This window comes from Gymnodraco acuticeps, unplaced genomic scaffold (assembly GCF_902827175.1).
Source record: "Gymnodraco acuticeps unplaced genomic scaffold, fGymAcu1.1, whole genome shotgun sequence".
Taxonomy (NCBI): domain Eukaryota; kingdom Metazoa; phylum Chordata; class Actinopteri; order Perciformes; family Bathydraconidae; genus Gymnodraco; species Gymnodraco acuticeps.
Genome location: NW_022990673.1, coordinates 4,436,336 through 4,456,807, shown reverse-complemented (window position 1 = coordinate 4,456,807; position 20,472 = coordinate 4,436,336). Strand labels below are relative to the sequence as shown.

The 20,472-nt window shown below is 40.0% G+C and overlaps 1 protein-coding gene across 1 annotated transcript in view; it reads right to left on the bottom strand.

The window, feature by feature from the left end:
• negr1 (neuronal growth regulator 1) overlaps positions 1-20,472 on the bottom strand; it is a 169,223-nt gene that overhangs the window by 68,904 nt on the left and 79,847 nt on the right. The window contains 1 exon segment of the mRNA XM_034229797.1: positions 2,302-2,433. Within this exon segment, the coding sequence (XP_034085688.1) occupies positions 2,302-2,433 (132 nt within the window).

Below are 20,472 nucleotides of genomic sequence, written 5' to 3'. Positions count from 1 at the left end.
GGATTGGGATATGGTCCAAATGCTTCTCCCTTTTCTTCACAGAGGGAGGACTGCACCGGTGGAGAGGAGGTAGTGAAGAGTGGCCACCAGCTGGATCCAGCTCCGCCTGCTGTGGCCATATCAGCCGCTCCAGTGGACAACTTTAATTTATCTATTCTGCCCCTTTTCTTTGTAAATGAGCAATTGTCGCACGTCTCCAAGTGGGAGATGTGAGTAAACTTTCATAACAATACAAGCAAACCCACTAAAGAGAAAGATTAAACACTATTTAAAGCTATGACATATTAAAGTTAAGATTTTTCAAACAGCTACCTCTCGGAGCCATTTGAAGGTCTTAACAACTAAAGGTGCTTTGTGCAGCTTAATGTCAGCGATGTGTTTTGTTTATGCAGGTCTCATAGTTGCGCAGCACTTGGAATGCTAAACAGCAGCAATAAAACACGGGACCTTTCATGTGTGAGGTGCTTGTGAGGACAGAAAAGTCTGACTATCGAGTTACATGTTGGCTATAGCTCAAACAGGACGTCTAGAATTATGAAACATTTATCAATTTAGTAGGAGGGAGCTCTGTCTTTTACACTTAGGCTGATAATCTAATGACTGCAGACCTATTTAGAATAAAAAGGTGTCAGAAAGACATTGTATATGCACTTAAACATGTAAAGGATTTCCATCTTTTATGATTATAAGTAAAATGTTACATTATGGTTTAAGATTACATCTTCTGCCTTTTAAAACCCATTATTTATATAATGTCCTTGAAATCCTGCTGCTCCTTTTTTTTATCCAAGTCAACTGTCCAAATTGTATTTATTATACCACATAGCATTTCAAAGAAAGGAACGTGAAGTGTTTCAAAAGACTGGGTGATATACGGAGCCATTCTTCAGTCCAGCAGGCAGTAGTCATGTTAGAGTTACCCCATACAGTGACCTCCTTTAGACATTTTTCAACTACCAAATCACTGCTATAGCAACAGGGTTATATACAAATCATATTAAACAGACATTATAACCCCTTTTGAAGTCAATATATAACATAGTACCATTTGGACTTATTGAAGGAGTAAAAAGATATCTGGACAATTCTGCTCAATCATAAAAGACGAGGAGCAGGTCAGCGACAGGAACAGCTCTGTAGCTCTGTCAGCCTCAGATAACTCCGGCAGAGGGCTTAACACTTGACTACAGCCCACTCCCATCCAGAGTATCGCTCCGGTGCTCACTCTGTGGTGACTTTGTCTGACAGCAAGGAAAGTCTTCCTAATCAATTCCCTCAGTTTGGAAGCTAAACCCACATAACCCTACTGTCTCGCTTTAAAATACGGCGTCCAGCTATGACAAGCCTTATCAATCACTGTGAATATCTCCTTTGTTCTGCAGCATAAAGACACTGCCAGTTGTCAAAGCACTTGTCATCCTTGAACCCATGTCTCAGAAGGTCTATAAATAACTGGCATCGAAAAATCCACCACTCTCAGACCCAGCTCATTAGAGCCAGACATTACAGAGAAATAATGGCCACAATGGCTTGGTTTTTATAACGAAGCCAGAATAAATTCTTAACTCACAGAGGTGGAAATAAAGTTAAGCCATTATTGTTTTGTTTTTTTAAAGAAGAGTTCATTCATTTAAATACTGTGTATGAAATAAACCATCTTTATTTCCTTAAACCTGCATGATTAGCTTTCAGGATATGACTCAGTAACTGGGCCAGGGAGAGTGCTTTTTTTCCCTCACTCTTCATCTCCACCCTGTCCCTGTAGCCGACTGCCTGTTAAGCTCAGCCAAAAGTGAGATTTAGCACAGGGCATCTATGCAGAAACCTCCATGAATAACAGTAGAGTATATGAGCACTTTTAAAAGGAGAAGAACTGGCAATAATTGTCAAGCGCCCATTCCTGCTCAATACTTACGAGCAGTGATTTCCATATGACCACCACAGCTAAAGTCCAGTATCATTCATTAATGCCCCGGCTCCTCATTACTGTCTCCTCACTCTTTTGAAAGACTCATTACCTGCATAATGGAATAGTGCTTAGAACAGTCAGACCTTTCTTTAGTGTGAATTAATCACCCACATGCACGGACAAAAAGGGAATTCTCACATTAAATATTGAGAAACCTCAAGCCCTAGCTTTCTACTTTTTCAAACTTCTAGAAGGTGTACTCTCTTGAAGTGCACCGCCAGGTACATGACACTGGTATCATTGGTAAAAAACTGGTACCCCGCTGTCTTTCATGTGTCTGCAAGGCCAGCGTGGACAAAACAGAGTAAGGAAGAAGAAAGAGATACACTTACAGTTGACTGTGACTTTCATTGTTTTGGTGTCAGGAGAGGCGATGTCATTTAAAGCGCTGCATTCGTAGTCTCCAGCCTGGTCCCTTGTGATACCGGTGATGTTAAGATATTCACCGCTGTCATACTTCCTGGCTGGAAATAGAAAAATGGAGGCAAGTACTTACACTGTGTCCACAAAGAATACAAACAGAGCACACACACACTGTACATATTAATACACTGTATATAGCTGAAGGCTTTTTGCAGCCTATGGTAAGATAAGATGGTGGTTTATTTAGAATAATATCTTTCAAGTTTAACCCTGAGTAGAAGATGTAATGCCATTAGGTTTTCTACTGAACTCCTGATTACCTTCCCTGCATTCTAAAATAGAAGAATGCACAGCTCATTGATCCATTTATATTGACATGGTAGCAGGAAATTAAATATTGGTCTATTCCCAGTCATCCATTCATCATTTGCACCACACCAACGCAGTTAGAGCTACTTCCCGGAAGACAGACAGATTTGTTGGCTCAATGCACATGTCAGTGCTTTGTAGTTAGCCAACAGTGCCAAAGGCAGAAGCAGCAAAACACCATGACTGGCATATTAGCTGGAGGGAGTGAATCCGACAAACATGTCCACTCCGATCAACAAAGAAACATTGAAATACCTGTATGCTGTACTCTAATATTGTAGTAAATAAATAAATTGTTGGAAATGTATTCTTAGTAAGACGTGAACAAATTGTAATTGCAAATAAGTTATAATCAGATACGGTATTCTGTCGGGTGTAATAGTGTTTGAATAATCAGGATGAAATTAAGTAAAGTTATTTAAATTAAAGATTGGTAATGAGCCAACAAGCCATGGATAATTGCATAAAGGTAAGATAGTTGTATGGATGGATAGATGGATAGATAGATGGATAGATGGATAGATGGATAGATGGATAGATGGATAGATGGATAGATGGATAGACAGATAGATAGATGGATAGATGGATGGATGGATAGATGGATGGATGGATAGATGGATAGATGGATAGATGGATAGATGGATAGATGGATAGATGGATAGATGGATAGATGGATAGATGGATAGATGGATAGATGGATAGATGGATAGATGGATAGATGGATAGATGGATAGATGGATAGATGGATAGATGGATAGATGAATGGATAGATGGATAGATAGATGGATAGATGGATAGATGGATAGATGGATAGATGGATAGACAGATAGATAGATGGATAGATGGATAGATAGATGGATAGATGGATAGATGGATAGATGGATAGATGGATAGATAGATGGATAGATGGATAGACGGATAGACAGATAGATAGATGGATAGATGGATAGGCAGATGGATAGATGGATGGATGGATAGATGGATAGACAGATAGATAGATGGATGGATAGATGGATAGATGGATAGATAGATGGATATATGGATAGATGGATAGATAGATGGATGGATGGATAGATGGATAGACAGATAGATAGATGGATGGATAGATGGATAGATGGATAGATGGATAGATGGATAGATGGATAGATGGATAGATGGATAGAGGATAGATGGATAGGCAGATGGATAGATGGATGGATGGATAGATGGATAGACAGATAGATAGATGGATGGATAGATGGATAGATGGATAGATGGATAGATGGATAGATGGATAGATAGATGGATAGATGGATAGATGGATGGATGGATAGATGGATAGACAGATAGATAGATGGATGGATAGATGGATAGATGGATAGATGGATAGACAGATAGATAGATGGATGGATAGATGGATAGACAGATAGATGGATAGATGGATAGACAGATAGATAGATGGATGGATAGATGGATAGATGGATAGATGGATAGATAGATGGATGGATAGATGGATAGACAGATAGATGGATAGATGGATAGATGGATGGATGTATAGATGTATAGATGGATAGACAGATAGATAGATGGATAGATGGATAGGCAGATGGATAGATGGATGGATAGATGGATAGACAGATAGATAGATGGACAGATGGATAGGCAGATAGATAGATGGATAGATGGATAGATGGATGGATGGATAGATGGATAGGCAGATAGATAGATGGATAGATGGATAGACAGATAGATAGATGGACAGATGGATAGGCAGATAGATAGATGGATGGATGGATAGATGGATAGGCAGATAGATAGATGGATAGATGGATAGATGGATAGACATATAGATAGATGGATAGATGGATAGACATATAGATAGATGGATAGTGTTGTGCGTAGACGGCTCTGCTAAGATTGTTCCCTAGTTTAGGTTTCATGTTATGTGTTTAGATAGGTTCCTGTTTTATTTTGATAGTCTTGTCTACCCTCATGTGTCTAAAGTACGTTTCCTGCCTTGTCTGTTTTCCCACGGTTGTGATTGTCTAATTGTCTTCACCTGGTGTTGTCTGTCTAGTATATATAGTTCTCGTCTTCCCCTGTCTCGTTGCCAGATTGTCTTGTGTGTTCCAAGCCTTCCAGCGTAAGATCCTTTTGTCATTGTCCATAGAGTTATCGTCCATAGAGTTAGATTAGTGTATTAGTAGTTTTTGTTTTGTTGCTTTATGTATTCAGTGTGTTATGACCTGTCTACATTAAAACACTTTATTTTGATACTTTGTTTGTCTCTGCATCGTGCATTTGATTCCACGCCCTTGTACAGCCCTAACAGATAGATGGATAGATAGATAGATGGCTATGAAATTGGAATACTCATAATGAAACCAATTTGACGGGGTGTGCTTGTATAATAAATGGATATAGAATCTCAGCATGCAGCACTGTGTATGTTTATTAGATAGACTGTGGCAGATTCTCGCATGACCAGAATTAATTTCCAAGCCAGTGGTTCTCAGTGTGAAATCTATTTATATACAACTACACAGGGTGGTAATGGTGGTTGGGGATTGAAGGTGTGTGGATGTGTTTGGAAGGCATGCGGTACAAACAGAGTGCACAATCTAGAAAACTGAGCCCAAAATACCGCTCACAAAGCAGCAGAGACCCGACACTGACTCAGCAATAGCTCACACAAGAGGATCAAGAATGAAGACACTCCATTCTTCAGGAGTGGATATACTGTCATTTTGTGCTGCCAATCTCCTCTGCAAGTGAGCTGAATTCTTATGTATTGCCACTTCGTTATTCTGCAACCATGGTGGCTTTTATCTACTAGCTCTTATGTCAAAAACTTGAAACCGAAGGCATTGTGGATAATGAGCTTTCCTGTCTCTTCTCACACAACGATGGAGTCCCAGAGTCTTGGCAAAGATATTGGTAGCCATACAAAAACTGCATAGGAAAGAAAAATGTTGATCCATAAACAAGCACCGGATGTGTCTGAAAAACAGAACTCTGTTAATATGCCAAGAGAGCACAGGGAGGGAGAAACAACTAAAAGAGCTCTATTGTTGTGAAGGAGTATGGCTGAGAGCTCATTGCACCAGTGAAAAGAATGTTTACTGTAAGTTGTGTTAAAACACGTAATCCCACTGATGTGGAGTAGGGAGTGCAGTATAGAAGTGATCTGATGGTGCTGTGCGAGTTTGTACTTAAAAAATAAAGTATGTATGCAGACTATGTCAACATGGCTCAATTTGTGGTCATTCTTTAACCTGTTTATATGACTTTACCTAAATCATGGGAACATATACAGACAAACCTATGCTTTCAGTACATGATATTATGGGAAATGTGACTTTTGCACATCTTTTTCAAGCAGGCAATAAGTAAGAGAGAGGACTGGATTGAAAGATTCAGAATGTTTTTGTCAAAATGTGTCTAGCAACATCTAGGATCTCTACAGACAAACAGAGATCGGTCATCAAGTGTTTTTCAGAACTAAATCAGAGAGCTGAGGATAGCTGCGGGTTACATTTACTGAATGCATTACAGTTCTGCAGTCTGGATGTAAAGCTCTGTCGACTGATGTGGCAATCCTTGCCCAAGGTTCTCCGACACTTTTGGAAAGGCAAGGTTGAGAGCAGGAGTGATCCGTTGGTTGCATTCTACACACTGGACCACACTTAATAGACCTGATTTCAGCACACAGCACAGTCCACATTATGACCAACTGTGTTAAAAAGCCTTGAGAAGTGACATTTGTTTGCTCTCCACATGGTAATGATTACTGATGTAGTTTTCATAGAGCTTTAAATTGGTCATATATGCACATCTCTTCACCAGAGTTCCCATTAGAATATTCTTTTGCCGGTCAAAATGTCCGTTAAAGTTGAAATCTTCCGGACAAATTAGAAAAGTGCCGGTCAGGTCTTTTTGTTATTTATTGAGCTTTAAAACAAATTGATATGATTCGATATTAAACAAACTAATTATAGTAGATTAACTATTCAAAAGTGAACAGTAATTTACAATAACACGGGAATAATAAACGGAGCGCTCTCTCCCTCTCCTGACAGCCCGTCAGTATCATGCAGCTCGCGGATCCAGTAATGAGGGACCCGACAGTAAAACTAAACATATCTATAACTAGTTTAGGTAGTTTGAGAGGCAATTAAAATAGCTACGTGTGATATTCTAACCTGAAGAGTGTGTTTTGTCCGCTCACCGCTGCATGTGATCATGCAGAGCTGCAAGTCGACTCGTCAGCAGCAGCTGATCTCTCTCTTCCGTCAGATTAGACTTTACTCGCGTTTGTGTCCATATCGATCAGATCCAGCTAGTTCTAGCTAATGATATGACTACCTGCTGATTAAAAGACACCTAAACAATAAGCGTTGCTATGCAACCGGGCGAGGCCACAAAGTATAACGCAGCATTATGCATTTGTTTACATGCCCACCGGAACCCCGAGGCATTACCAACAGATCATCGCACAATCAACCCATACTGTACAGGACATCTCTTTCTCCACATTAAGTGTTAGGCATTATAATTGACTATTCTTGTCTGTCACATACTCTTTTGTCTGTCACATACTATTCTTGTCTGTCACAAGTGGCGCAACTGATGCGTTATTGCGCTAAGGGGAAATTATTTTGACCGGACATTTTGACCGGAGAGATTTAGATTTGCCGGTCTTCAGCATATTTATACCGGTCATAGTCCGATAATTACCGGCTAACGGGAACTCTGAGACCAGGCCCGGACTGGCCATCGGGAGAACCGGGAGGTTTCCCGATGGCCTGGCCTGCTAAGTGGCCTGCTGGCCTGAGGATTTTTTGTATGTATGTATTGTGAACGCAACGCTGCGCAAATGTGGGTCTGACTCTGCCTCACAGAGGGTGACTGGCTGTCTACATGATGTGGCCTGCCGACATGGCCACTTTCATACAGACCATACACTAATGCCCTCGATTGGTCTCTGTGTGTCATTCAAGCTCGGGAGGGTGTGTGTATGTGTGGTGCGAGCGAGCGAGAGAGAGAAAGCGCGCGCACCGGTTACGTGTAGGCTATTGTTGTTGTTAGCATCTGGTGCTAGCTAGCTGCGCTAACGGATATAAGGAGCTGTTTCAACAACAAGGTGGAGGAGAGTCCTCTCCTGTCAGACTGAGAGACTGATAACTACAGCTCAGGTGAGGTAAAGGACTCTGCTGAGTGTTTAGATAGTTAACTTAGTTCTCAGTGGGTCTCACGGTTTGGTCACCATTCATGTAAACACATATTTCCATTTGAGGGGGGAGTGATTAGTAAAATATAGATGAATAATAATAATAAAAACGTTAACTAGGTGAAAAAATGTAAGATAAACTTTAAAAACTTGTTGAGAGCTAAAACTAGTCTTTGCTGCTGCCTCAAAGAGGAGAAGGGGGGAGAGGAGGGAGACAGGAGAGGCTGGTTCAGGAGCACAGACACACTCACAACTATAAATGAACCAAAAACAAATAAATAAACAAGTTTCAATGTTTTTTCATATTGGATATGGTATGTTATTGGTTATGGCCATGTTCTTATGATTTTATGATTATTTAAATGTATACAGTTCTGTTTCATATAGGTGTAGTCTCTCTCTTTATTTCCCCCTCAAAATGCACCAGATTGATGCATTTAAGTCCAACATTTAAAAAAAAAAATAGTAACCCATCTCCATATGTTTATTTTTTGGTAGTAGATTTAGAGGGCTATCACTATGGGCCGCAACGCTGTAAATATTGACAAATAAATCCAGCAAAATGCCACAAAAAACTGGTAGTAGCCTGGCTGGGTGTATAATTCCCGGCCTGACTTATTGTCCCAGTCCGGCCCTGTCTGAGACACACAACATTATCAGTATCAACACAATACTGAACATTATTATGAAAGCTGATGGGTGTTTAGTTAAGTTTACATCAGGAAGGGGCTAATTATTTCGGGGGAAATCAGGCGACAATTACTCATGACTGATGCCATGGACTCATATTGTTTGTATTGGTAAAATGTGACACATACTGTTTGTTTAATTATGCACCACTGATTCCTAAAAAGGGGTCAGGATGTGTATATATAATATATATATTCGTCAATGGTATGTGTGTCAAAGGCAGTGGCGAACCGTGGCTATCACAACTGGACCTTCTGTAGACACAACCACCCACCCCCCCCCCCCCCCCCCCCTCCGCGGCATTATAATGTCCGTCTTTTCACTGAATTGTCGGTACTCACAACAATTCCGCAACAACTTCATCTTCACCTGTTGCACTTGTCATTTCAACGTTAAAAACAATAAAACGGCATGAATTGCTTCGTTGCATTCGTTCTAGATCCTCCGTCTCGAGCCAGTTAACTAGCAGGCCTTCTAGAGTACCCTGGAACCGAGGGAAACTCTGAAAGAATACGCCCATTGGCTACAAATCAATATATGATTGGTTGATCAAACTGTCAGTCCAAACGTACGCTCTCATTCAGTGCAACGGCCAGGGCATTCGATCAAGGATGTAGAATACCTTGGTTGAAGGATATTCTACCCAGAGACCCAGAACGAGATCTGATTGGTTGCTTTCTTTTCTAACACAAAACCACTGAAATGTGTAGTGCATGGTCCGAGAAGGACAAACAAATCAACGTAACACTGTAATATTACAGATCAACAACACAGATACGATTGTCATTTATTCATTTTATATACATTTTATTTATATAATTAAATCGATTTTTTGTTTGTTTTATCTGAGTGTTCCGGGGTATTCTCTGAATACCTTGAAGGCCCTGACGGTTCGCCACTGGTCAAAGGGTAAAACATAAAAAAACAAAGTACATTGTCATAGTCTCCATATTGCAAATACAGCCTTTAATGCATTTTTGTGAAACATTATTGGTTCCACTGTGTCAAGCTTCTTTACTATGATAAATAGCCAAATGTTTTATCTAAATCACAGAAGCCTCCCAACCGTTGCTGCTTTTGTCTACTATTGTGAAGCACTTTGTGACTTCCGCTTAGACAGCTGCTATATAAATGCACTTTATTATGGATTATAAAAAGAACTACAGACTTTAACAGGCTTGTGTCTCAGTGCCCTATACCAGCCCCTCAGCCCCCTCTTACACCAAGTAGATACCATGGTTGACCTATACACTGCCCTTAATGCACAGTTCCAGTGTATTCCACTGTAATGGGGAATTATGATACGCAGGATGTGGAAATCCACTGTGTGCACTTGGGTCTTTTACTAGGGCAATGAAATTAGAAACAGTGACACATGAGGGAAAGTATGCCTGATGCTTCCAATGCAATTTACCAAATGGCCGAATCAAATCTATTGTTCCACAGGAAGCAGACTTTTTGTCTCATCCTGGGAAACACAATTAATGACTTATTTGCCACTGGGTGATGCATTCGATTGGTTGATGAATAGGCCAAGTAAGAGCAATCAATGTGTGAAAAGAATGAACGTTTATAGAAACAATACTCATGTATGAAATATATGACTCATGTATGAGATGGTGTTGAGCCAAGTCACTACCAGCAGGATGAGAACAGAGACAGACTTTTTCCATTCTGTCCAACAGGGTTGCACAGCCCCTCCAGCTATAAATATTTGTATAATTATGCAACAGGAACTTGGATGCCATTGACAAACCATTATGATAAACATCAATATTATTTATAAGCCTCTATTTTTTCACTCAGTTCATCTAAAATCAGGGAGAGGGTTGCACTTGCTCAGGAGAAATCTAAATGCGATTTTCTTGGCTTAGTTTACAGAAGTGCACGCAAGACAGAACTGTGCAAAATCTCAAACTCCTCTCATGTTGAGAGTGGTTTATCTGATTTTGAGCACTTCACTTTGACGTAAATGTTTTATAAAGTACACATCTAAATGAACAGACTAACATTTTTAATGCAGTTAAGACTCAGCACTGTGTTAAAAACCACTCCAGTTTGAAGGATTTGTATGGTGCATTTTGTGGATTACAGCAGATGTAAATGTTTTGCAAGTTATTTCCTTTTTAATCTCCTGACAAAGCTCCTGATGTTTTCTTTTTTGTTGAAAAAACCCAAACTGTCAATGTTGTTCTATTCAGCAGAATAGAACTTCACTCTACTGGACATATCAGTTTCATCTCATACTGCTGCCTGATTACATTTGTGTGTTTTTCTTCAAGGCAATGACTCTGATGCCAACCCACCAGAAGATATATTTTTCCTGTAGCTTTAAGACTTTTAGCTAAATGAAATCTCTTAGAAGTCTACGACCTAAATTATTATTTATTACAAAAAATATGTATTCTAATGATTTTGCAAAGTAACAACACATGCCAAAAAAAGGCTCAAGAAAGATCAATAGAAGAAAATTAAAGTAAGTCCTCAGATGCCACTTACAAGTGTAGATTTCATGATAAGAGAGTGGGTAAGAAATGGGCCGCCTGTGCTTGGTTGACCATACATTATGATACAAAACAGCATCTCTCGTTGACTCTTTGAGGCCTCCAGCTAAGTGCTTCGAAAATCAGAGCCTATACTTTGATTCAATACAAATACAATTGACAAAGTCCGTTCTGTATCACTTAAGATTGAGGATGCAGAACAGGTCAAATATACACTGTAGAGTAGGGCGATGAAAATTAATGAGATCATTCACAGCAGGAATGATGCTTAATGTCACTCTACATCCAGCTGAATCAGCGGGACAGTATTGCCATCTGTGCCTTAATTATGGTAATGTATAACAAGGACTCAAACCATATAAATATGAAGATAAACTTTTTTTAAAATACAGAAAATACAGTTTGAATGCCAAACAAGGTCACCTAACATAGCAGGTCACTCCATTCTTTTGAGGCGTCAAAATAAGCCATGTCAGTAATCCAGGTTACACAATACCAGTGCTATAGAATTTGCATTAATCAATCAATTGCAGTCATTTTAATATTAAAAGTCCTTCCTGTGGTTCTTCTAGGAATACATATAAATGTAAATCTCAATGTAATTGGCACAATGTAAGGAGCAGGTGTGAGTAATAATGACTCCCACATTCAACAGCACCCTTTAGTCATATCAACAGGTGGTATGTAGGCTCCCAATTAAACTGATGGAGCTACAGTATTTTTTATTACAGTACATCTTTGATGTTATAAAACATTTGTCAAGCTTCAAAGATGAGTTAAAACAAATGAAGTATGGTGGAGGATATAACATCATTACAATGATTGTATCAATTTTGCAAAGCCCACAAAATGCCACAATCGTAAATGACAGCATTTGTTATTGTGCTCTTGAATCTCACATCCCTGTTATAACTGTTTCTTTATAATTGTTCTTGATGCACTCCCTTTCCCTACGCTGTGCAGAAGTATGTTTGTATTTTCAAATGTTTCTGGCTGCTCGAAAAAAACACTTTAATTAAATCTAAGAAGTCTGTTGGTAACTGCAGTTCTGCAGTTTTTTCTGTGAAACAGATTAAGGCCTGTAACATGCAAAATAGGGTTGATATAGCTACAAAATAATAACTATACAGCAGAAATGGTGCTGCTTATTTCTACACTCATGACGTGTATCCAACCTACAGTATAGTCACAGTCATGTGCAGTAAGGTTGAAGAAGTAAATGATTAACCATTACCATCAGTAGTCTTTCCACTAAGCTCATTTGAATATGATCGGAAGGCTTACGGCCCGTCCACACAGCGGCGTGCGTTGACGCTTGCTGGCGGGCGTGTCTGACACTCGACCAACAACCAATCACATGAATCTCCCGCCCTTGACACACAAGCAGCGGTTTGATTGGCTAGAGCTTGTACTGGCATATGATTCGATTGGCTGACGCTTCTGCCGAGGCGTCAAAAGTTGAACATTGCTCAACTTTTGCAGCGAGCCACGCCAGCAACGCTCCGCGTCGCTTCCCACGATGCAGTTCGGCTAGAAGTGACGTCACCCCTTTCAAAGTGAATGGGCAGAAGCGTTGGAAGCTTCAACGCACGCCGCTGTGTGGACGGGCCGTTACTCCATGTTTCTGTGTCTTTGCTGCCAAATTCATTTTCACATCACAGACAAATTCTGTTGCTAAGCCTTGATAAAAATATATGTAATACTGTCCTGCATTTGCAATTTGAATCTTTTTGAGTTTATTTATTTGTTATTGAATTAATGATGATCTGAAATGACAGGAAATATTTGTTTGCCAATATCATCAATAAATAAAATGATGTATCAAGAGCGGTTCAAAGTTTAAAATATAATGCACAACAAATTGTGTTTATTATACTGTAACATATCTGATGATTGACTTGTTTCCTAAGTATATATGGCCATTGGTCTCCTGTTTAAACTAATATAGATAGTTCCGAATCAAATAGACACATTTCTATTTGAAAAAAATCTAATTAGAGGGCAGTCTCTCTTGATAAATGGAATCCAGTATATTTAGATACATCATCCTGCCCTGGCTGCAAATGGTACTCCCATTGATTATAGCAGGCAGCCAGCTTTGCAAAGGTCAAAGAAGCCATTAAACAAGAATGGCCTCCTTGATATATACTTTGAAGAACATTACAGTATATGTTGAATGCTCAACCTAGACATAGAAGCAAACCAAAACAGACATATCATTATGTATCCTGAAAAAATAGGAAAAATAAAAGATGTAAGGAAAAAACTCTGCTGTTAATGCAAAACCACAAAGAGTCCAAACAGGAGTTTTGTGTGAGTGCATACTGAGATATATTTGAGAGACTTGCAGAGGCCCTTCTCACCTGAGGGACATGTCACTCCAAGCAAATTAAAGAAATCATAGAGAGGTTAATTTGACATTCAGCGCCAATGCTTGGTAAGTCCCGTTGCAGTAAGCAATTTCCCACATTGTGTAGGAAAGCTTTGAGTACACTTCCTTCAGGGCTGCAATACGCAGATAGGGCAGGCATCGCTGAACAATCCATTATAGCATAGAGCAGCATTTTCTACATCAATTTATCCTTTTAACTCTTGAAAACGAAGAACAACCCACACTGCTACATTGTGTGCTTCTGCCTTCTGGCCCTAACTCAAGGTGTGGGCCAGAAGTAGGGGTAGAATCACACTATGTGCGGGGCCTGCCTGAAAAACAGGCTGTTAGTCTGCCTTGATACATAACCCCTACACTGCTCCCTGGAAGTCAATCTCAGGTAAACATCCAGAGTGAAAATGGGTCTTAAGTCTTGTCTGATCGCATGTGCTGCCACCAAAACGACTTTCTGTGCTTACATATTTAGCCAGATAAACTGCAGGCAGGGAAAGAAAATTCTAGGCGCCGGACTTGGTGGTTTGAAAGATCTATGTGACTGTGGGATCGCGAAGGATTTAAGTTCAAAGTAAGAAAAACCTTGTTCTTTGGAGTATACTGTAGTGTGTAACAAATGAGCTGAAATGTTACTCCACATCCAGCTCAACTGTGCTTATTTTCATTGAATGAACTGTCTCGGCTGCAACAATGTGTGGAATTGAATCAATCTGTCCAGATTAGCCAACGATTGAATACTTAACACAGTGCAATATTTAGCCATATCCCTTTGTATGTATTCAGAGTTTGTGGCTTTAACAAGAATGTAACAGAAACACCTGAACAAGTGTTTGTTTATCTACAAGTTTAGTATGTGCTACAGGAATCATTCAGAAGAGTCAAATCAATCATACTGTAAACCAAACACTACCACTAACCTTGTGCCACACACCTTTCAGTCTGTTGCAAGGAAGTATAACTTTGGCAGACTGCTAGTACTAAGACTCTCATCTTGTCCCTACATTTATAAAATATTCCAGGAACAATGCAGAGAAAAAATAATACAACTAAAACACTAACTAGGGTTCCGGCAGCCGAACACTGTAATGTTTTGAGATCTATTTTAGACATAGCCACCAAGACTAATTATTTCACGTGTAAATAATCAGTCGTAGTTCTGAAGCCCTCTGTTTTCGATGGGTTTCTCAACATCAAAAACACTTAATTCACTCTATTTTAGAGGATGTTGGGGGTGGGCGTTAAAGAGTTACAAAAAAAAAAGGTTACTGCCGATACTAATGAACTCAACTATGGCTGCCAGCACCTATTAAATATGTGTAGAGTGGCAGTAACTCAATATCACATTTTAGTTTTAAAAGAAGGGTCTACTATTCATCATGTCACTAACACTTCAATAAAGCATGTGCCCATTGAGCACCTCTTTAGTTTGCAATACTTAGCTCAACAGCTGAATGGGGAAGTGTTAGACATGGCTCCCGCTGTTGATATCGGAAATGTAAAATGCAGCGTCTAACTCTTTATCTTTCACCTCCCATCATGTTTAAAGCGTGCTCAAGTGTTCATTGCAAACTATGAGGAGAGGAACCCAATGCTGAATGAGAGATCCCTGGTGAACAGACCGCCAGAAACCTGTTTAGCATCTCTTAAAGAGCTGCCAATTTCAATGTGACATGGAAGGCACAACTCAAGGTAAGTAGTAGGGATATAAAGCCAAGTTTGAATAATTCATTGCGTCGTTCAACTTGAAAGCGACTGAGGTACTGTACTCTTCACTTGCTGTTGCGACTAAGTTCAGGACCAACCAAGTTCTGTCGGATCCAGCTTTAAGTAAGCTGCAGCAGCTATACTGTAGTGACTCTTCAATGTACAGTGATGCAAACACAGGTATGGTGAAAAAAGAGAGAACAATTTGAAGCAGAAAAAAAACAGCGTAATATACCATCTGACAAAGGCCTGTGCTATAATGCTTAAATTAACTGGCTATTCTTTATAATATACTCAGATCAATAGGAGACAGAGATGTTAAGTTATAAATCAAGGGTTTTTATTATTATTTACAGCAGGGGTGGGGAACCTTTTTCCTTTCAATTTTTACAACATCCTCCGAGGGCCGTACAAATGATTGAACTCAACCTCTGCTTAAAAAAATTAAAATCACAGCCCATTCATTTGGCCTTTCTTTCATGTTGTTCCAAAAAAAAGCAACCTCTTAACCCATGACTCGCGCATGCATGCATGTGCACAGTTGTGGCATGACCACCAAAACAGAAAGATATGGACACAAGATGTGTGCAAATGTATTTAGTATCCATGTGAACATGATTTAAGTGGGGGGGACCTAACCTCCTCTAGGGGGGTCCGGGGACATGTTCCCCCGGGAAGATTAAAAGCATCAATCTGGTGCACTTTGAGAGCAACATGAGGAGATCTATGGATACATCTCAACACCCATTTGAAACAGAACTGTAAGCAGATTCTTCTTTTTGGATATTTTACAAATCACTCCCCTTTCAAACTCTATTCTTGTTATTTTTAACAACTTTTTTGTTACTGTCATACAGTATTTTATACCTGTTTTTTATTTAGTCTCTAATGTCTCATTAATAACTATAATGATCATATCAAGGTGTGCCTTAACCTCACTGAGCTGAGGTTATTTGAGCCTCTCAGGAGAATTCTCTTCCACCTGGTTGTAGAAAAGCTCTTTAAATTAGTTAGCATAGCTAGCTAACCAGATGCTAATAACAACAGATCGCCACTGTGCTTACAACTAAAGACACAGCCACGCAAACACTGCAGTGTGTACGGCTCCTTATGGGTACTGCAATATTTGAAGAGTTGGAGCGGCGTTCCGGTGCTCTTCGTCAGCACTCTAGTCTACACTCTAGTCTACACTCCTTTCAGACGAGACATAACCACGTGAAGACCATAGGTGAAGACCATAGATCAGTGGTTCTCAAACTTTTTTCAATCATGTACCCCCTTTGAAAAAAAAATTCAGCCAAGTACCCCCTGATCAGCGCAAAAACAATTTGTTAAGAAAAAAAGCCTATATAAAGAGGTACAGTACAGCGCTGCACCATCGGTGTCTGATTTATTAAAACAACAACATTGTAACTGAGAAACACTTAAATGCTACATTTTAAATGTTTACAATCCATCACTAAATTCATGGCAAACCAATTTTAACATCATGCAATAACACAGACGACATTAGTTGCATTGAACTGATCTTTTTAATAAGTTGTACTTACAATGTAGTGAAACATGGGCTTGAGCTTCACTGAGGATCCTTGTCATTCTGACAGGGAGGCAAACTGCAGTTATTACACTCTGCGTTTTGAAATATGTGTAACTCTGTTAATATAAAACCCACACTGCTCAAACTTCCTTACATTTCCCAAAATTGGTATATCTATTTATTTATTTAGGGGCGTGGGGAATGAAGAGAAAAAAATATATGAGCATTATTGCTTATAATAATGATAATAGTCATTTATAAATATCATTTTAGAGCACACATTTGAAAGGCTGTAATTTCGCCAGCTGTTACTCTCATGAGCGAGGCAGAAAATACCCAACCAATTATATGCATAATGCTGCGCTATACTTTGCGGCCACAAGCCGTTGCCAAGCAACGCTTATTGTTTAGGTGTCCTTTGATAAGCAGGCAGTCATATAATTAACTAGAACTAGCTAGATCTGACAGATTTGGACATAGTGTGAAGTATAACCGGACGCGAGAGAGGGATCAGATCAGCTGCTGCTGACGGAGAACACGCAGCTCTGCATGATCACAGCTCCGCCGCTGTGACGGATCGTTGAGTGGAGCAAAATTAAATACACTAAGAGTTAGACCTAACACACTTAGCTTGTTTATCTACTCTGGAACAAGCTATACTAGTTATACATATATTTATTCTTTACTGTCGGGTCACTTATTACAGGTTCAGCGAGCTGCACGAGACTGACGGGCTGTCAGGAGAGGGAGAGGAAAAGAGAGCACCCCGTTTATTGTTCCCATTGTATTATCCAGAGTTACTGTAAACTTTTGAATAAAGTAGTTCATCTACTATTAGTAGTTTGTTTAAATGCATTACTTATGTTGTTTTTTTCATTAACATAAAATAAATCTCACGTACCCCCTGCAGTACTGCAACGTACCCCTAGGGGTCCGCATACCCCCATTTGAGAACCACTGCGGCACTGTATATATAAATGGACGTAGTGTCCGTGACGTCACCCATAGGATTCTGCAGAGTTGCCGTGAAGCCCTTAGTAGGCGGAGTCGGCCACTAACGGCTTGACAGCAATGTCAGAGTCTAATCCCGCCTGCTCCAAATAAGGGCAAAGAGGCGGAGCTGAGGCGGGACCTGCTGCCTCCGAACTGGAAGTAAACAGAGCTAGCTCAGGCTAAGAAGCTAAGCGAACATGAAATACATGCATACCAAGTTACTGCTAACAGTGTAGTTCCCCTATATAAACGTTACATTCATCTGCAAGAGAATTAGCTATATTTTGTTATTCTTAATGCTTGTCATTCACACGTTAAAAAAATAAGTACCGATACATAGCAGAACAATTGTGGCGATGTTCAGCTTAATAAGCCTTGTTCAACATAATTTATTTAGCTAATACTACAGCAGGCGAACCAAGTCTGCGTTTCGCTCTGGTTTCGCTGCATTCCTTGATCTCTAGTTATAACGACGGACTCCCACCGCCCGGACCTAACGGAGCCGCAGTGGGCTAGCTCCGGGACGCCGGCTGGAGCTAGCCCCCTGCTGCTCCGTTAGCTCCGGCGGCCACCACTGGGATAATCGGGTCCCCTATTAACATTTGCTCCCGTTTAGCATTATGGGCGTCATAGCCATAGACTATAAAAGTCTTACCCAAGGCTGAATCATAAACTAAAATGTATATGTATGCATAAAGGGTTACGTCCTTAGCTGGCTAATAAGTAACAAGCTAAGCTACCAACACACAAACACCTGCGAACGGGGTTAACATGTATAATATTATCATTTTAGACTTCTTGGAAGTTCTGTTAGTACATTCAAGCGCACAGCACGACATTTTAATTGTCTGGTATTTGTAACAATATTCCCTAAAAGGCACAATCACCACGAACATGGCTAAAGCTAAAGTGTCAAGTACAGTACTATGACTAACTAACGTTGTAGCCTCTATGGTTGTAGCCTAGCAGAGTGGACAAGTTGCTGTTAGCTGACAGTGAGGCATGTACGTGTCCATCAAAGTAACCACGCCCTAATTTATGCAAACACTTTAAGACCTAATATAAATAAAAGGGTCGTGTTAGAAAACAATTTACTCACAGATTCATAATCATGAAGGTGGAATCTAACTATATCGAAAATAATATGTATTGCATCCATGGGTAGATGTTTTTTTCTGCTGTAAAGTTGGGCATTTTAACATGGGGGTCTATAGAAATTGCTCCTTTCTGCAGCCAGTCCCTAGCGGACCATCTATGAACTGCAGTGTGTGGCACTTCCGTATTGGCGTCCCGGCTGTTCCCCAGAGTTTGCCGCTTGGTGAAGACACGTTACGCTCGTGTTGTGTTCAAGGAACCTGTCCTTGGCCAGGAAAAACAGGCACTCGCTTGTTTAATTATTTTGCGATCTAGATGTCTTCTTCTTTTTTGAAGTGAGAAGTTGTCCCCCCGCCACCTTTTTTCAGAGGGCCACATACAGAAGAATATATGAAGGTCTGGGCCCCTCACTAGAGGTGAGGTATATTGCCTCATATGCTAAGTTATAAGTTAGCAAAATCAATCAAATGTAGGTAAATTAAGTTTGATTCTTGAAAATGCTGTAAGAAACACAACAGCCTACGTCACAGCTCTCCATAGGGTTTCAGTTATTTAGTTTGCAGCTCATGCCTTAAAACAGAAGCTTCAGATTGCTTATAAAAATATTTGTTATGCAAATAAGGCTTTTTATATCAACTAAGATCAGATTGAAAATGTTTCCAACTTGAATTGATTGCATTTATTTGAAGAGTGGGCACACATGAATACTGTGATATATATTTGTACATATATATGTAACAAACACAAGTTTAATTTGTGGGCCATATTTCATTATACTATTTGAATTAGCTGAGGGCCGTTTCAAAATGGGCATTTGGCCCCCGGGCCGTAGTTTGGACACCCCTGATGTAAAGGATGATACTGTCTGTTTCTTGGAGGGAAGTTTGGGGAAGATGTGCCTTGCAATCTAAAAATGCAAAGGCAAACAAAAACGGTGTGTATATGATATATGTACACTAAAGCAGCTACTTAAAGACAAACAAGAGAAAAATGTGTCCCAGCTGAGTCCTATCATAGGAAACTATCAAATATGTATTCTAGTATCCTAGTCAGCCTTTTCAAAGGTCACACTTCTATCCCATGGATTCAAATCTCAATTGAAAGAGCTTATCAAAGCAATTTTGCCGTGCTGTGTTATCCACCCAACCAAACCGGACAGAAACAGACTCTGTTAAAGGCTACTTCACCCCCCTCCCTATGACCTATGGGAGAGTGTCAAGGAACCACAGCACAGGACTCCATGCGTAAGCAATACCCTGGAAGGCTGACATGTCACCCAGATATTGTGAGCTATAGGAGTAATGTAAGTAGAGATGTCGAGAGCTAAATAAAAAATGACGGAGTGGCTTCTAGCAGTATTACCACTGTATGACTAAGAGTACTTCTTCTTTAAATTAAGCTTTCAGTTTACCATAAACATTGTTGGAGAAGATCAGAATCCTAGAGGAGGAGCTGAAGGGTCTAAAATTAGCTCATTGATACTCATAAACTTGGCAGCTTCCCATTCATTATTTTCAGCTGGTGATTGAATGCAGCACTGTAACAGTCGGGGGTACAATCCTTGCTCAAGGGCACATCAACAGCTGTTAATAAGGTTAGGGCGAGCATGAAACAGTCACTTTGCACATCCAGATTTCACCAGCTGATAAAGGG